Below are 19,343 nucleotides of genomic sequence, written 5' to 3'. Positions count from 1 at the left end.
GATGTTTGTATTTCTTTTTCTGGTAGACTTTTGGTGGTTTTTGAGCAGTGAAAACATTATAACATACGAAAACAGTATAAAACAGGTCTGTTTTATACGTTAGGGAAATTATTTGGAAATCAGTATAAAGGATGTATGTGGAGAAAGAAGAGAATGGAAGCAGGGAGGCCAATAAAGAGATGATTATAGTAATTCATCTTAGAAATTATAAGGGCAGGAAGAATGATGGCAAAAGTACAGAAGGAAAGGAAGGGAGGGAGGGAGAAAGGAAGGTGGGAAGGATTTAAATGCTCACTGTATGCCAGGCACTGTGCCAGTGATACAAATACAGACTAAAAGAAAGTCCTTGCCATCAAGGAACTTACATTCTAATGGACAAATATGATATGAAAGTGAAAGGAAGGGATGGATCTTTTTTTTTTTTAATATTTACTAGTGATTCCCATATGTAGAGCACTTTCCAAGTCACTGTGAGGTGGGATACAAAGTTAGATAAGACAGAGATAGGGATGGGACCTGTGACTTGATTGGTAAAGAAAATTGCCAGATGAGGCAACTCCCTTTACCAATGAAGGTTGTCAATTTTCTTGCAACTTACATTCTTTTTTTGGTCTTTTCATTTCCTTTTTTTTTTATCATTTGTTTATTTATTTAATATTTTTAGTTTTCAGCATTGATTTTCACAAGAGTTTGAATTACAAATTTTCTCCCCATTTCTAACCTCCCCCCCACTCCAAGCCCCTTTCCCCAGTCAGCCCTCTCTTCTGTTACCCCACTCCCCCCCATCTTATAGGGCAAGATAGATTTCTATGCCTGTATATCTTATTTCCTCGCTGCATGCAAAAACTGGGTTTTTTTTGAACATCGGTTTTTAAAACTTTTGAGTTCCAAATTCTCTCCCCTCTTCCATCCCCACCCACCCTCCCTAAGAAGGCAAACAATTCAACATAGGCCACATGTGTATCATTATGTAAAACCCTTCCACAATACTCATGTTGTGCTAGACTAACTATATTTTGGTCCTTCCTATCCTATCCCCCTTTATTCAGTTTTCTCCCTTGACCCTGTCCCTTTTCGGAAATGTTTGCTTTTGATTACCTCCTCCCCCTATCTGCCCTCCCTTCTATCATCCCCCATTTTTTATCCCCTTCCTCCTCCTTTCCTGTGGGGTAAGATACCCAATTGAGTGTGTATGGTATTCCCTCCTCAGGTCAAATCTGATGAGAGCAAGATTCACTCATTTCCCCTCACCTGCCCCCTCTTCCCTTCCAATGAACAGCTTTTTCTTGCCACTTTTATGCAAGATAATTTACCCCATTCTGCCTCACCCTTTCTCCCTCATTATATTCCTCTCTCATCCCTTAATTTAATTTTATTTTCTTAGATATCATCCCTTCATATTCAACTCACCCTGTGCCCTCTGTCTCTCTATATATGTACATTCCCTTCAAGTACCCTAATACTGAGAAAGGTCTCATGAATTATACACATCATCTTTCCATGTAGGAATGTAAACAAAACAGTTCAACTTTAGTAAGTCCCTTATTGTTTCTCTTTATTGTTTACCTTTTCATGCTTCTCTTGATTCTTGTGTTTGAAAGTCAGATTTTCTATTCAGCTCTGGTCTTTTCACTGAGAAAGCTTGAAAGTCCTCTATTTTATTGAAAATCCATATTTTGCCTTGTCACATGATACTCAGTTTTGCTGGGTAGGTGATTCTTGGTTTTAATCCTAGCTCCATTGAGCTCTGGAATATCATATTCCCAGCCCTTTGATCCCTTAATGTAGAAGCTGCTAGATCTTGTGTTATCCTGATTGTGTTTCCACAATACTCAAATTGTTTCTTTCTGGCTGCTTGCACTATTTTCTCCTTGATCTGGGAGCTCTGGAATTTGGCAACAATATTCCTAGGAGTTTTCTTTTGGGGATCTATTTGAGGAGGCGATCTGTGGATTCTTTCAATTTCTGTTTTACCCTCTGGCTCTAGAATATTAGGGCAGTTCTCCTTGATAATTTCTTGAAAGATGATATCTAGGCTCTTTTTTTGATCATGGCTTTCAGGTAGTCCAATAATTTTTAAATTATCTCTCCTGGATCTATTTTCCAGGCCAGTGGTTTTTCCAGTGAGATATTTCACATTGTCTTCCACTTTTTCATTCCTTTGGTTTTGTTTTATAATGTCTTAATTTCTCATAAAATTACTAGCTTCCACTTGCTCCAATCTAATTTTTAAGGTAGTATTTTCTTCAGTGGTCTTTTGGATCTCCCTTTCCATTTGGCTAATTCTGCCTTTCAAGACATTCTTCTCCTCATTGGCCTTTTGGAGCTCTTTCCCATTTGAGTTAGTCTATTTTTTAAGGTGTTATTTACTTCAGTATTTTTGGGGGTCTCCTTTAGAAAGTCATTGACTTGTTTTTCATAGTTTTCTCACATCCTTCTCATTTCTCTTCCCAATTTTTCCTCTGCTTCTCTAACTTGCTTTTCCAAATCCTTTTTGAGCTCTTCCATGGCCTGAGACCAGTTCATGTTTTTCTTGGAGGTTTTGATGTAGGCTCTTTGACTTTGTTGACTTCTTCTGGCTGTATGTTTTGGTCTTCTTTGTCACCAAAGAAAGATTCCAAAGTCTGAGTCTGAATCTGAGTGGGTTTTTGCTGCCTGGCCATGTTCCCAGCCAACTTACTTGACCCTTGAGTTTTTTGTCAGCATATGATTGCTTGTAGAGAGTACTTTGTCCCAAGCTTGAGGGGCTGTGCTGTTGTTTTCAGAACTGTTTCTATACAGCAAGCTCTGCCGCGCCAGCGCTACTCCTCCCCCAAGAACCGCCAACCTGGACCAGACTCAGATCTAAGCTGGCTCTGCACTCCCGCTCAGATCCCCCACTTAATTCCTCCCACCAGGTGGGCCTGGGGCTGGAAGCAACTACAGCTGTAGTTCTGTAGGTGCACCTTCTCTGCTGCCCCCCCGGGGCAGTGACCAAACTGCAAACTCCATTCACTCTGTCCCCCGCAGTTTTTCCCACTAACCTTCTCTGTTGTCTTTGGTGTTTATGGGTTGAAAGGTCTGGTAACTGCCACAGCTCACTTATTCAGGGCGCTAGAGTCTGTTCCAAACTGCTCCTGGTCTGGTTGGCCCAGGCGCAGGTCATGCTGGACTTTGCTCTGCTGGGCTCTGCTCCACTCCCAGCTCCCACTCCCAGGTCCGTGCGATAGACCTTACCGAGTGACCATCCCGGCTGTCCTGGGCTGGAGCCCTGCTTCCCTCTGCTATTTCGTGGGTTCTGCAGTTCTAGAATTTGTTCAGAGCCATTTTCATAGGTGTTTGGAGGGACCTGGGGGGGACCTCACGCAAGTCCCCGCTTTCCAGCCGCCATCTTGGCTCCGCCCCAGAACAGATGGATCTTAAGGGAAGTTGCAGATTTAGAATCAATAACTAACAATTGAAGGTCAGTGAATGGTGAAATGAAAGGGTCTAAGACGGCTGCAAGTTTTCAAACTTGGGTAGTTGGAAGGATAATCGTGTCATCATCATAAATAAGTAAGTTGGGAAGAGGACAAGTTTAGGGAAGAAAATGATGAATCCAATTTGGGACGTGTTTAGTTTTAGGTGGTCTTAGGACATCCCAGTGGAAATAGGTAGCAGCAGTTGTCACTGTCATTGTTGTAGTTGTCATCATCAGTGCAGGACCGAAGCTCAGGGAGCAGGCTGAGGCCAGGCACACAGATTTTGGAGGCTCCGTATCTCCATAAAGGTAATAGTTGAAATAATTAAAATGGACGACTGTGAGAGAGGGAGAGAAGACCAAGAATAGGGAGTCTTGGGATACCTGTGATTAGGAAGAAGATACAGAAAAAGGAATAAGAAAAGGGAACTGAGAAAGAACATTGAAAGAAACAGGAGAACCATGAGAGAATAGCTAGAAGGAAGGGGGTAGAGAACAGTTTCAAATGCTTTAGGAACATCAAGGAGAACAAATGCTGACCAAAAAAATAATAGCATTGCTCTTTGGTCGTTAAGAGGCCATTGGCGAACTTGAAAGGAAATGTTTTAGGATTTAGTAATGGAAATGGAACTCAAATTGCAAAGAATTGAGAAGTAGTTAATAAGGTGGAGATGATATATTACTCTTTGTAGGAGGAGTTTGACAGACGAGTGCAGAGGAAGGGCATAGACTGAAAGGAAGTAGCAGGATCAATGGAAATTTTGAGTTCTGGGGTTTTTTTTAATATTAGGGGAAATATGAATGTGCTTGTAGGCAGAAAGAAGCAGTAGAGGAGAAATTGCAAAATGACAGGTGATTGCAGAGGAGATGGGAGGAAATAGGATGAGGGGCACGAGTAAAGAACTAGGAGGAAGGCTTCTCACCGTCTGAGACTGGACAGAATAAGACGAAACAGTTTTGGGGGTGTGGACGAAGGGAGGTGATATTAGCTGAATGACCTTAATCTTCTTAGTGTTGTAGGAGTCAGGATCATATAGAGAGAGGTAGGTAGAGATTGGTTGAGGGACTTGAGAAGAGAAGAATGTTTGGATTTCCTATGATTGGAATTTGTTTTTGTTTTTGTTTTTGTTTTTTTTTTTTGCCGGGCAATTGGGGTTAAGTGATTTGCCCAAGGTTACACGGCTAGTAAGTGTATCAAATGTCTGAGGCCAGATTTGAATTCAGGTCCTCCTGACTCCAGGGCCAGTGCTCTACTCACTGCACCACCTAGCTGCCCCAGCATCTATTTTTTTAAAGGGTTTTCATGCAGTTCTGTGGGCCTAGTTTGAGGTTAGATGGTCATAGAGTCAGAAGAGCGTTGTGACTTTCTGCAAAAGTACTTGGTGACTTGGGAATCAATCTGCAGAAGGTAGATGGTGGAAGAAAAAAAATTAGCAGAGCAAGGACAACAAAAGAAAAGGCAGTGAGGAGTTCTAGACTTAAGCGGTATGGCTAGCTATTGGGTCAAGACTACAAAGGGAAGGAAATGAAACCAAAGCAGGTATAATGGACTGCGAAAAAAAAAAAACTGACATTGAGAAACTGAACCAGAGGTCAAAGTTGAAAGTGAAGAATTAGTTCAGGGAAACAAAGCTGAGAGCCATGGAAGGCAGGATATTATGGAGAAAAGCAGATTTTTTAAGAGTTAAACATTTGGGAGGTGAAACACTATCAGGAAATACTGAATTCTGGAGAATTCTGAAGTGTGAACAGCTCCATTCTAAGGCAGAATGGAGATGGAAATTATGGGAAATGAAGAATGATGAACTGACTAGATGGTAAAGGGGTCATCAGTAGAAACTGAGGAGACCACAGCTGAAAGTCAGGGCATAAGGTGGAAATACATTGAGTAAGGTAGAAGAGTGAGCTGAAGGTCAACAGATAGCAGTGACAAGGATTGAGGGAGGGTGGTATAGTCATAGTGTTAACTCTAAAAGAAGGGCGAGAGAATTGTCTAATAGTGAGAGAAGAAGGGCAACAAGGAATGTGCTAACTTCTGGACCACTGAGGTCAACAGTGTGAGAAAATGAGTCGCCAGCCCTGGAGAGGGTCATAAGTGATGGGGTGTCTTCAGAGAAAAGCCCTATTTCAGTTATCCAAGAGGTAGAAGGCATGAAATAGAAAGGGACTTTGTTAACAGCAACCCAGAGGATGGTATACCAGAATATTAAGGAGAAAAATATTCTCTTTTGATTTAGTTTTCCTTTATATTGGAAATTACATATCTTTTATAAAATGTTCAGTAAGTGACTTGGGAATATTCAGTGCCATTATTAAGTAGCAATTAGAGAGGGTCAGGTTGTTGTTAAAGTTTCTTCATCACGAAGGAAGAATCCTGTATAAAGTATTGTGGATCTATCTTTAGGTTAGTCCAAAGTTCCCACTTCTGTTTCTTGTTTCTTCTTTGCACATTCCTCTACAGATTCAAATGCATCCCTGTTTGAATCTCATTAAAAAGAGCTTTCACCATTTCCAGAGGCGCACTATTCCTTTAAAGTGACGCCACAAACAGACCAGTTATAGTAGGAGTACTGCCTGATGTATTTTTTAAGGTCAATGGGAATAAAAAACTCAGGCTGTTTTGATGTCCTTCTGTGTATTTCACTTCTGTTTTTAAAAGAACTTCTATATGAAATGGATTTTTTTTATTGGAATAAGCAGATGCACAAATCTAAAATTCAGGCCCTCAAGTCAAGAAAAACAAAATAGAGATGAAGACAAGGTAGAGCTGAAGTGCGTTCAACCTGGACATTAATTAAGGATGAGTCTTAAGTAAGGACTTTTTTAAGTCAAGAAAGCTGTATTTTAGCAAGGTACAGAGTTTGGGGGTCATCCTGTGTGGTATGTAGGGTCCATTAGACAATGTGTCTACTCTGAATTTTTTTTTATGTGTGTGAAGTCAGGCTTAATGGAACAAGGGCAATCTTGAACAGGAAAAGAAGTAATTAAAGGAATTAAAGTAATTAAAGTAATTAAAGGTAGTGTGGAAAAGAGAAAGGATTTGTTGTCTCGGTCATTAGGGTGGAGAAGGAATAGTTAATGGAGACAATCCAAAAGAGAAAACGATTTGTGAGTTTTTTTAGGGGGTCTAGAAGGCATTGGAAAGAATACTTGGGAATTTTCCCAGCAGATTTGTTTTCCTCATTATATTTCATTTAATCTAAAATTAGCTCCCATTCTTGGTTCACAAACCAGCTTCCATAAAAAGTTTCTTTCTGGTGCCTCATCATGGGGCAGAGTTGACCCTGGTGTCTCAGAGGCTATACATCATGTACGAGTGATGAATTGTTCAGTCATAGCAACCCTAAGCTACCGTTTACTGAGTTGTTGAGGTGTTACAATCTGCCTGAAGGGTGAAGGGAATGCCCATAACAATGAAATCACAGATTCTTAAAGTAATGGTCAATCAGCTAGTATTTTAAAAGGACCTACTATGTGTCAGGCACTGCACTAAACACTGGGAATACAAAGAAAGGCAAAAAACAACCGGACGCAAACAAGATATATACATGATAAATTCGGGGTAGTGTCAGATAAAGGACCCTAAGATGATGGAGGACTGGGAAAGACTTTTTACAGATAGCAGAAATTTATCTGAGGCTTGAAGGAAGGCAAGGAAGCCAGGAGGCAGAGATGAGGTAGGAGAATGCTCCAAGCCGAGGGGACAGCCAGTGAAAATGCTTGGTGTCTAGAGACGGACTGTCATGTGTGAGGGACAGCAGAAAGGTCATGTTCACTGGGTCTCAGGAGAGTAAGACATAAGAAGACTGGAAGGGTAGGAAGGGACCAGCCTCTGAAAGGTTTTAAAAACCAGAGGATTTTATATTTGAAAAGCTTTAAAATTGCTATAGAAATGTAGACTTTTGTATTGTAAGGTTTTAGGGGGATGTTAACTGGGGAGTAAAAATTTGCAACATATGGATGGTAATCCATATCATCAATGCATGGTTCACATGCAGATAATCAAGAATTAATTTTATTTGCATCATTCTAAATTACAAACAGAATTAGTCATCATAAAGTGAGAACACTCATTATTTCACTGGAAGTTTTGAATCATTTATGAAGGCAGATATAAATGCATTATATATAGCATAGATAAATCCTGTGGTCCCAAGTAAATGATGTGCGTGTCTGTGTATGTATACACACACATATATACACATACATATATACACATACACGACATACACACTCATTGGTGGCGAGCTAGTGGCTTAGAGGATAGAATGCTGGGCCTGCAATCAGGAAGACCTGAGTTCATATCCAGCCTCAGATACTTACTAGCTTGTAACCCTGGGCAAATCACTTAGGCCTGTTTGCCTCAGTTCCCCATCTGTAGAATGAAGCGGAGAAGGAAATGGCAAACTACTGCAGTATCTCTGCCAAGAAACCCCCAGTAGGGTCTTGGAAGAGTTGGACACAACTGAACAACAATAATAATATATACATATGTATATACACAGATGTGTATAGTTTGTGTATATATACATGCATACATAATACATATACATACATATTGTGTATACACACATATATGCATAGATATGCCTACATTTATATACATACACATATACGTGTGTGTTTGTATGTGTATATACATGTATGTATGTATGTGTGTGGTATGATAATTCAGTTTTCCATATGGGAGATGCTGTTCAGTCCATTTCAGTGCAGGGCACCATATCAGGTGCTAGAGATACAAAGATGTATATAATACCACAGCCCTTGCATTCAAGGAGCCTACAATCAAATAGGGTGGGAAAGGAAGACAATATGGCAGGGATACAAGTTAGTATGATGCCAGAGTAGAATGTGTTAAGGGCATAGGAGATGCATTCATTCAAAATGCTTTAGAAAAGTTTGCATAGATTCAGGGAAGATACAGACATCAAGAGTATCCTTCATTTCAGCAGGTCAGGAGCATTTACCACCTCTCCCAGCTCTCACAGTTTTTGTGCCGTTGTGTGGTGACCTCGACACTCTTTTCTTCCTCCAGTATAGCCTCAATTCCCAAAACCAAGGCCATGAGAATAATCAGGCAGAATGAGGAGATGGAGCCGTTCCCCTGTAACTCTCACTCTCTGACCGTGCTGGAGGTAGCCTACCCTGCCAAGAAGGTTTATGATCCCCTTGCGGTTGTTCACTCGTGTCCAACTCTACATGGCTCTCTGGACTTTTGTCCATGGGGGTTTTCTTAGCAAAGATACTGGAGCAGTTTGCCCTTTCTTTCTCCAGTGTGTCGCCATTTTACAGAGGAGGAGCAAATAGGAATTGAGTGACTTGCCCATGGCCACACAGCTAGCAAGTGTTGAGGCCACATTCAAACTCAGCTCTTCCTGATTCCAAGCAGGTCTGGCACTCTCTACACTTTATCACATAGTTGCCCCATGATCCGTTTGAGGTGATTATAACTGTTCCCTTGCCACAAAGGCTCCTCTTAGTATAGTTTGATGCCAAGTTATCTGTTATCTTCTGTTTTATTTAGACATATAAATAGTTTGGATATTGAAATAGAGACAAATTCATTCTCCTCCATGCCCATATTCTTGCAGAACTAGGCCCAAAGGATGAAGAGAAATAACTGAGTAGCCACTTGGTTTCCCCCTGTTGGTGGTACCAAGACTCCCTCATAGCCTGTGACAAAGTAGCTTCACCATTGCTTCTACATTGATAATAGAAACCAGGATTGCTTTGGGTTATTTTCCCCCAACATACGACTGTAAGCCAGGCCCAATCTTTTAATTTTCAATTGAATTCAATTAAATTAATATTTAAACTCAATCAACAGGTTCATGGTAGGTACTAGGTCAAAGGCTATTACACCTGTTTTTTGTATCATCGACCCCTTTGGCAATCTGGCAAAACCTGGAACCCTTCTCAGAATAATGTCTTCTATATAAAATAAAATATATAGAATTACAAAAGAAACCAATTACACTGAAACACAGTTATCAAAATATTTAAGTTTATAGCCCCCAGGTTAAGAATTCTTTGAAGGAATCAGAATATGTTGTTTATGTATACACACATACAGACACACACATGTAGATATCACTTAGGTAAACACACGTGTGTATATCTATATCACATACATGTGCATATACATATGTATATGCATACCAACTATATATAGGGGTATATGTAATCATAAAGGGACTGTAATGTATAACACATATGTATTATATATGTAATACATATGATCTATGCATGTATGTGTGAATTACTTCAGCTGATCATTCTGTGTCGTAGATGTTTCTCTAGGGCCTTTTGTCTATTTCTTCAAAATTAGATCAGATAGTGACTTCGTATTTAGTGTCTCCTGTTAGTCAGACTAGCTGAATTTGCTAATGGGATTTAATAGACTTTTAACTGATATCTGTGAGGCTTGGCGGGGGCGGGGAGGGGGGAGTCAGCAACAAGTTTCTGGAGTACTCAGATAATTCTTCTTCAGTGCTAAAAAGCTTTTTAAAAGTTTTAAATAATTTCCCTTGTCTTCACAGGCAATTCTTAGAATTACAGAACTTATGTGCTAGGGTAAATGGAGCAGGCCAAACATTGGTAGCCTATGAGCTGTTCTAATTGTTGAGTCAAGTTAAACACTTGGTTTTTTGTTTTTTAGATAAAAATAGACTTTTTAACAAGAAATTACATCAGCTGGGCACAATGGAATGTCACATATAACAGGGTGTTGCATCTTTGGAAAATGCATTTTAAAAAGGCTTGATCATAATCTCTCCTTTTCAATTCTTTCTTTTATCATCTGTTTCTTCCCGTGACCAAAATATTAAATTATTCTATTTTAGCGAAATGTTCCCGAGGGCCTTTGTTTTGAGTATAACCTCCAAACGTTCCTCTTGTAATTCCCCAGTAGGCTCTCTCATGCTGACCTTTGGGTAGGAAACATGAAGAATAGACAAGTATTGGGATACAAAATTCTCCTGCCATTGATTCAGTATTTTTCCATACATCAGTTCATGTCTTCCCAGGCCATCATTCAGAAACATAAGAATCACTTTTAGTTACACCATTGTCATTCAACATTTTTCCACTTAATTTCTTGTGGTCTCTGATATTTTCACCTGTTTTCAAGCACAACCTTCTTGTGAACTGTGCGTCACAAGTGTGTAACTTAGCTTTGAGTTTTGTACTTTTGTTTTCAGTTGTGTTGCACATCCAGTTATAAGTTTCTTATCTTTTAGAAGACAATCAGCAATCTTGAGAAATGGTTGCGTTTGTTGGTTATTTTTTTAAACCGAGCTGATAATCACCATGTTCTTACTGCTGTTCTTTCCAATAGACCAAGAGTCTCCTAGAAGTTATTCATCAGCTTTCACTGACTTGGGTCGAAGTGCTCCCAGGGAAAGAAGAGGAACCCCAGAAAGAGAGGTAGTTAAATAGTAGGTCTAATGAGACAGCAGGTTTGAAAGTGCTCCAGAAGTTTAAAGTGATGTATGTGTCTCTATACGAGCTAAGTAAGTATCTAAATGGAGTTTACATGAGATCTCAGGATTCCAAGGTGCAATACATGGAGATGGGTGGAGTTCCACAAGACAGGAGTCGGCAGAGAAAAAGAAAAACAAACCAGGTTTATTGAGGGGAAATACAATATAAAAACTGGCAAAGGAGATGGAAATAGGTTAGTGTCCTACTGTGGTGTCTGGCAGAAGGGGGTGCAAAAGCCAGTAAAACCAACTGGTTTTTCTAGAGTTCTTAACTGAATCAAGCAGAACCAAGCACTGGGCAGGGGCAGGGGGTGAATAGGAAACCTGAACCTAGGGTGTGGGTCAAGGTTCAATGACTGGTTCTGATTCATTCAAGGGAGTGGAGGAGAATGGCGTCTAGGAAATTGGCATCTAGTTGACATTCAAACTCCCTACCAATTGGCTGTTACCAAAGACATTTTGTCCACGTGATTCAGGGGATTTGAACTTTCCCAAGGATCCTTCATTAATTGGGGCACAGAGGTTATGGAGGGCCTTGGAATAAGAGAGACAGAAGGAGGAAGACCTTGGTTGAAGTCCTGCCTTAAAACATCCTCATTGTGAAACTTTGGGAAAGTCATTTAATTTTTCAGTACTCTAGGCCACTCTTTAAGATTATATAAATTGAAGAGAAGGTTCTGATCTGCATTGAAAGTTTCCGCATTTAGCAGTTGATGATACCAAAAATTCACAGGCTCAGTCCCTATCCTTCTAGAAACCATTAATATTTGTTGTACTTATATTTAAGGTGAGTGATCTAATATTTATATATATAATATTTATATATGATATAATATATAATTATATATTATATATTTATGTATTCATGTATTTATATAAAATGTACTTATTTATATATTTATATTTACATATGATATAATTTATAGTTATATATATTTATGTACATATATTTATATAAAATGTTGTACTTATATTTAAGGTGAGTTATCTAATAAATCACTCACCAAATAAGAATGTATCTGAAAAATCAGGCAGGAGCAAGGATCCCAAGAAACTTTTCTTCATTTCTACATGAAGAATAGCCCAGCCTGGGAGGTAGGCCATGGCTTCGGGTGGTTGCCTGGGACAGTAGGTCCTTGGAGTTTGATACTAACCACGTGTAGTTCTACCACTAACTACCAAGGGAAGTCACAGAGCCGTAAACTTTCCATCCATTCATTGGTCATCATGTTTGCCAGTAGTGGCCGGAAAGTCCCTCCTTAGGAACACTTCTGTTTTGTCAATGAGGATACTAGGTCACAGTGAAATATTGCTGGTGGGTTCCTTAGGTGCAGGTGGCTGAATCCCAAAACGGTTCTGAAGTTTGGCAGTTTGTGGTGGGATTGGAAGAGAATTTGAGTGGACCCTGAGGGCCAAGAGCCATTCCAGAAAGTCCTCTTTCCTCCAAAGCTGGCTCTTAGTCTGTGTGACTCCAGAGTAGGAGGGCAGTATAAGGGTCTGTCTCCATGAAGGTCCAGTTTGGTGTGGATCCCACTCCCATCAAAGCCGATGAGGATTACTAAACTGTGGACTAACCAGAAGGCAGCACAGTGGATTGAGCACCAGGCCCAGAGTCAGGAAGATCTGAGTTCAAATACTGCCTCAGATACTTCTTAGCTGTGTGACCCTTGGCAAGTCACTTAATTGTGGTTTGTCTCAGTTTCCTCATATGTAAAATGGTGATAATAATAAACACTTCCCTCCTAGGGTTATTGTGAGCATTCAATATGATGATATTTCTAGGGGGCAGCTAGGTGGCACAGTGAGTAGAGCACCGGCCCTGGAGTCAGGAGGACCTGAGTTCAAATTCGGCCTCAGACACTTGACACACTTACTAGCTGTGTGACCTTGGGCAAGTCACTTAACCCCAATTGCCCTGCCTTACCTCCTCCAAAAAAAGGGGGTGTCAATATTTCTAAAGCACTTCACACAGTACCTAGCACATAGCAAGTGCTATTTAAATAATAATAATTAAAATATTATCATCAACCTTCTCCTCGACATTCTTTCCACTTCAGAAGGATGACACCTTCAGATATCCCTACACAGCACAGTGAGCCCCCAAGATTTGAGGGCCTGACTAACCCTAAAAGCCAGGTTCTTCCCTGTCCCTACTCATCTCCCCTAGAAAGCACCAGATGTTCACCTGCAAATGACAGCCTCTAGCTATTAGACTAATTGTTAATTTCTTAATGACCCTCCATCTTAAAAAAAAAGGATGGTTAGTGGTTTTAGGGCTTGGATCCTGTCCTTTTAAGGTTTTATTTATACCCTGATTCACTTCAGAAGAAATATAGAGCTAGACTCCCAATAAAAAGTATTCCTTTTAAGTATTAAATCTACCCTGCTCTCTTTCAGTCCAAAAAATAATGTCCCTTTTCTTTGGGAACTTCATAGGGGAACAATGGAGAAGACAAATGAGTTTTTTTTTTCCCCTGCACCTAGGCTTTTGCTAGATTAATACTTAGTCCTATATAATAAGCATATGGCCTCCATTTTTTTCTCTCAACTCTCTTGAAATGCAACTGAGTAGAAAACTAAGCAAATTCCATATATTTTCAGTCATTCAACTTGGCATTCTCCACTGAATGCCTCATTGTGGTTTTATGAGGTCCTTGGGTTCTTCCAACTCTTTGCCAGCCATAAACAAGTTCACCTGATGCTCCTACTGAGCTAAAAAGCCTTCAACTATGGGCCTAGTCACAGATGATCTTTATGTTACCCAAGGACCAGCCTAGCTAAGTTGTGGTATAGTTGAAAAGATGTTGATGGAGTCATAGGACCAGGGTTCAAATCCTGTCTCTGCCATTTGTGACTTGTGTGACCTTGGGTAAGTCACTGAACTGCCCCATGCCTCGGTTTCCTTATCTGTAAAATGAGTGTTAGACCAGATAGCCTCTAAGGTTCCTTCCATTCCTTATGTCCATGATGCCATGTGATCCTCAGTTCAGAAACCAGGAGGCAGCCATAAGACAGTGAATCTACTTGGTTTTGGCAACTAATGAAAACTATCTGATAAAGCATCAAAGAGTTGCAATCTACATCCAGGGAGGGAGGGTCCATGGTGGTGAAACTACAGACCTTTTGAGGAATTGGACTCTCATCTGTTTTCATCGATGTGAAATTGATTTTCAGGCTGAAAAAATGAAAATCCATTTGTTTTCCAGGTCAGTGCTAATTGTTTGCCTTCCATTTCAGAGGCTGCCAGCCAGAGCTGTTTATGATTTTAAGGCCCAGACATCTAAGTAAGTAGTACAAATATTCACATAATTATGATGGATTTTTAATGCCACAAAAAGGAAATATTGTCATAGTAGGATTTGCATTCAGCAGACTCTGTCTCTGACATTCGCTCCAGTTTCATTGAGATTTTATTTGACAGTTGAACCTGTTTCTATTCGGGGGTCAGTGAAAAACATCTGGATATGAAATACATCAAACAAATTAGAGTCTAACAAATAGAAAAGTAAGAAAGGAATTCAGAGGGTCGTGGTCACAAAAATTCTCTGTCCAACATAACCTGGCTCAGTCTCCTGTAATTAAATTCTACGACAAGGTATAAGATCTGTATTTTTAAATGGATTTATAATTAAGTGTTATTTGGACAGGTATGCATAGAGTGCCTGCTGTATGAAAAGCAAGTTGTTGTTGAAATGCCCGCCAACACCCAGGGACCAAAACTAATGGCTAGTGTAGACTGTGGGCCTGTTGCAAAGATGCAAAGACATACTTAATTACCTGTTGTTGAGTCGTTTCAGTCATGTCCTATGTTCTGTGACCCCATTTGGCATTTTCTTGGCAAAGATACTAGAGTGGTTTGTCATTTCCTTCTCCAGCTCATTTTACAGATGAGGAAACTGAGGCAAACAGAGTTGAGTGACTTGCTCAGGGTCACACAGCTAGTAAGTGTCTCAGGCTGAATTTAGGCTGGTGCTCTATCCACTACACCACCTGGCTGTTGTGGGCAGAAGCTGGTCGTGTCTTGTTATTCTAGGGCAGGAGTGGGAAACCTGCAGCATGAGGCCACACATGGCCCTCAATGTTCTCAGGTATGGCCCTTTGAATCCAAACTTCACAGAACAAATCCACTTAATAAAAGGATTTGTTCTGTGAAGTTTGGATTCAGTCCAAGGGCAACGCTTGAGGACCTAGAGGGCCACATGTGGCCTCAAGGCCATAGGTTCCCCACCCCTGTATGGTATGCCCTGAAAGTTTACTGAGAGGCATTAGGAAAATAGATGCTTTCTCACCTTTTCGAGATGTGCCTTCCTCCTTAAAGGGGCCCCTTTAGTCTTTCCTTAGCAGCTCTTACTAAAGAGCTCTTACTAAAGCTCTTACTTTCCTGCGCGCAGTTGCCAATGCCACCCAATCTTAGGGCTAGCAGGTCGTTTATTTGGAGAGGTGACTACATCCTCTCTAAGGTACCTTCCAACTCGAAATCCTGTGAATTCCTCAAGCAGGACTATATCTAATCCTTTCCAGGGAGAAAATAATTTATCTTCTTTTAGAAGTCTCCAGGGGAATGAATAGATTTCATCGCCACCCAGAAAACCCACTCCAATATTTAAGAATCCCTCACTGGGATGGAATTCTTCTTCTTATTTTAAATCCTTCCCTGAAATTTTGTACTATCCATAGTGGAGACAGAACAGATGGTCATCATTCCTTATATGTGTATATAGCTGAGACCAAAATACCTCCAAGTGTTCTCTTCTCCATAACAAATAACACCAGTTCATCCTTTAGCCCCTCCTCATCTTCAGCATAGGAAAAGTAATCAAAATATTAAACAAGGGGATCTAAGAATGAGTCTGCTGGAATGTGTTAAACAAATTGAATTAGAAATAAGCTTCTATTCTCAAGCCACAGCATCGTGGGATGGCTACAGAACTAGCCTGAGATTCAGGAAGACCTGAGTTCAAATTCTGCTGGTCATCCATACTATCTTGTGTAACCATGGACAAGTCACTTAAACTCTCAGTGCTCTGGACGATTTCCCAAAGCACCAGTTGCTGGACAGGCACTGACCCCTGTCTGTAAAGGAGTTCCCTACAGCAAAGAAATCACAGATCCGGGAGGGAGGGAGAGAGAGAGAAAGAGAGAGAGAGAGAGAGAGAGAGAGAGAGAGTGTGTGTGTGTGTGTGTGTGTGTGTGTGTTTTAATCAATTCTTAAACGTGGAATCTGGGTATTTTTATAGAGCAGCATTAATAGGACTTAACACTTAAAGGGATTTTTGATGGTATCTAGCCAATTAGTTCCAATTCAGTAAACAGTAAACATCTACTCCATACATGCAAGATCCTATGCTGCCCACTGGGGGAGAAAGAAGGAAGGAAGCAAGGAAGGAAGGATGAATGGAAGGGAGGGAGGGAAGGAAGGAGCGAAGGGGGAAAGGGGGAAAAGAAGGAAGGAAGAAAGGAAGGAGGGAGGGAAAGGGGGAAGGAAGGAAAGGAAGAAAGAAGCTCATTTGTAGAACTTTGCTATATAAATGCTAAGTGTTCACTAGCTACTTCATCCACTGTACACTACGCGCCAGCTTTCAAGGAGCTTATGTGATTAAGAATGTATGTGGGGATTCAACTTATACAAAGATAAAGTGATACAGGATAATTTGAGAGAAGGAAATATAAAATAAATTAACTAAGAATATGGGGAAAGGGTTACCATTGGAGATAGGACCTAAGGTGAGTCTTAGGAGTCCATCTACCTCGTTTTCCTGATAAGAATGCAGACTCAAGAGGAAATAATGACTTGCTGTATTAGGAGGGCAGAGTTTATAATTTCAAAGAGGATCATATATATGTCTGAAATGTTTGGAACCATGAGATATAAGGAATCTTCAAAGTAGGAGGCAGAAGAATCAAAGCATATATTTAGGCTCCACAGTAACCAACCCACAAACCAGCATCCCCATTTTGATATTTTGATCAAAAGCTTCCAGGCCCAATAAGTCCGCCTCACAGGAGTAACCAGGAGGCCACAGAGAAGCACGATGGTGTAAAGCAAAATCATATACATGCTTCCCCTCTATGGTAAAAAGATTACCCACTGGCCTCAAGTCCTTGTTCAGCACTCCTCAGTCCTCATGTAGGTCAGCTCTGCTACCAGCAGCTCCTGCTTCAGCTTTGGCTGTGGCTGTAGCAGCCTCTGGCTCCAACGGAAGCTGTTTTTAACCATCCGGCTTCTGTGGGGGTGTAAGGTACACCAGGGAAAGCACAGGTTCTTTCGATCTGCTTAAGCAAGGGAAGCAAGGTAAAGGGACTGACAAGCTTACTCCAATCCAACATACAAACAGCATTCAGTTAGTTCAGGGGAAAAAGCCAAACTATTCAAGGGCACTCGTTGACTAAGTGCTAAGGAGCCCATTTTTGGTTACCAACACACTTGCCCAAGGTCACATACTCAGTAATGAGACCAGGATTTGAACCAGGTTCTCTGACACCAAATCCAGTTTTCTTTCCACTCTTTGATTCAACCTACTAAAAAATTTTCCCCCTCTAACATCAATTTTATTAAGCAGTATTCGGGACATTTTCATAAAGTTTTCTGCCAAAAACATAATAAAAAGATATTTTATTACATTATAGCTTAGGAAGCTGAACAGCTATTAGGCAGTCAACAAGCATTTATTAAATGCTTACTATATGCCAAGCTTTGTGCTTTGCACTGTAAATGAAAAGGAAGGCAAAGACATTTATTATCATTCTAATAGGAAAACTCAAACCCATTTTGATAATTTGCATTTAAATTACTTTAGAGATACAACTATCTGGCATTATCTGCCTTAGCCATAACGGGATTGTAAAATTTGACTTTTAATTATGTTTAAATTTGAATTATGTTAAAATCTATAGCTTGACCATTGAACAGTAAACCCATTAGAGAGTCATCCAGAATGTGTCATTTTAACCAGTTATATTGGGATGATAAATATGTTGTTAAAACTACCGTAATTGTTCTTCAATAATCATTTGGTTTTATAAAAGCAATCACTGTCTTGCTATAAAAAGTTTATTAACCCATGATTCCCACAAAATTAGCCATTTGTAATAGGAAACACTTTCTATTAAATTATATTAAATGACCTTCACCTTTATTTTATGGACCTTAAAAAATCCATCCACACGGAGACAAATCATACTGAGATTAAGGTTATATCCTGCTGATTCTCACTGAATATCTGAAATGCAGCCCTACATTTAATAACTATATCATTTTCATGTGCTCATCCCCATTATTTAATGACATAGGAGTTGTCATATGACTACATTATTGAATCTGAACAGGCACAAATAATCTAAGCCAGGGTTGGGTTTTTTTTAAAACCTGTTTCGTGTCATGGGCCCCTCTGGCCATCTGGTGAAGCTACAGACCTTCTTATAATAATATTTTTGAATATATAAAATGCATAGGATTACAAAGTAATTTCAATTACAGTGAAACACAGTTAACTTTTTTTTTCAAGTTCACAAACAACAGGTTAATAATCCCTGGTTTCAACAAAGTTTTAGGGCTGACTGGCTGATACCACAGTGCCATGGAAGATTCATGCCACTGGACCAAGAGTGTAACCAAAGTCTTAGGGGAAGTCAGCTTTGTTTTGGAAAAAAGGTCAGCAGGTGAAGCTTGTTAGCCAAGTAGTCATCAGTGAGAAAGCCCAGGGAAAGTGTCAGAAAGACCAGAGGCAAAGGAAAGGAAGGCACCATGTAAAAGGCATACACATGGGTTTTAATACAAAGCCTAAGATGGGCCGGAGGCAATAGGATCTGAGAGTGAGGAGAAAATCACAGTGGTCAAGAAAAAATAAAAATAAAACAGAAAAAGGCCAGGTTAAAGGAGTGATAAGACTAATGCCATGGTTTACTGTCCACCTGAGAAGAAAGGAAGGAAGGGAGGGAGGGAAAGAAAGAAGGAAGGAAGGAAAAGAAGGAAGGAGAGAGAAAAGTGAGAGGGAAAAAAGGAAGAAAACAAGCCTTTATTTTTTGCTTATTATGTGTCAGGCACTATGCTAAGTACTTCACAATTTTTATGTCATTTAATCTTCACAATAACCCTAAGAAGTAAGCTCTATTATCATCCCTATTTTATAGTTGAGGAACCTGAGGCAAATAAAATTTAAGTAACTTGCCCAGGATCACAAAACTAGTAAGTATTTGAGACCAGATTTGAATTCAGATCTTCCTGACTCCAGGCCCACTGAAAACTTCATCTTCTCCTAAATGGGAAGTGTCTCCAATAGGAAGGATGGCAAAGAGAAGATTCTGTGTGTGCTTTAATATCTTCTGTACCAAGAAGACAAATGAGTTGTAAAGGATTTTTTTTCCTTCACCTTATCTGAGGAATTCTAACAAATGAAAAAATATTCACTGAGTGATGTCTT

At 40.0% G+C, this 19,343-nt stretch overlaps 1 protein-coding gene across 5 annotated transcripts in view; it reads left to right on the top strand.

Moving 5' to 3' along the window:
* Window positions 1-19,343, top strand: part of SORBS2 (sorbin and SH3 domain containing 2) — a 288,776-nt gene that overhangs the window by 231,946 nt on the left and 37,487 nt on the right. For all 5 annotated transcript variants that reach the window (XM_036764812.1, XM_036764815.1, XM_036764816.1 and 2 more), the window contains 2 exons: window positions 10,779-10,867; window positions 14,161-14,207. In XM_036764812.1, coding sequence (XP_036620707.1) covers window positions 10,779-10,867; window positions 14,161-14,207 — 136 coding nt within the window. The remainder of the gene's footprint in view (window positions 1-10,778; window positions 10,868-14,160; window positions 14,208-19,343) is intronic.

This window comes from Trichosurus vulpecula, chromosome 6, assembly GCF_011100635.1.
Source record: "Trichosurus vulpecula isolate mTriVul1 chromosome 6, mTriVul1.pri, whole genome shotgun sequence".
Lineage (NCBI taxonomy): Eukaryota > Metazoa > Chordata > Mammalia > Diprotodontia > Phalangeridae > Trichosurus > Trichosurus vulpecula.
Note: the sequence above shows the minus strand (reverse complement) of the source record. Positions and strands in the feature narration are given on the sequence as shown.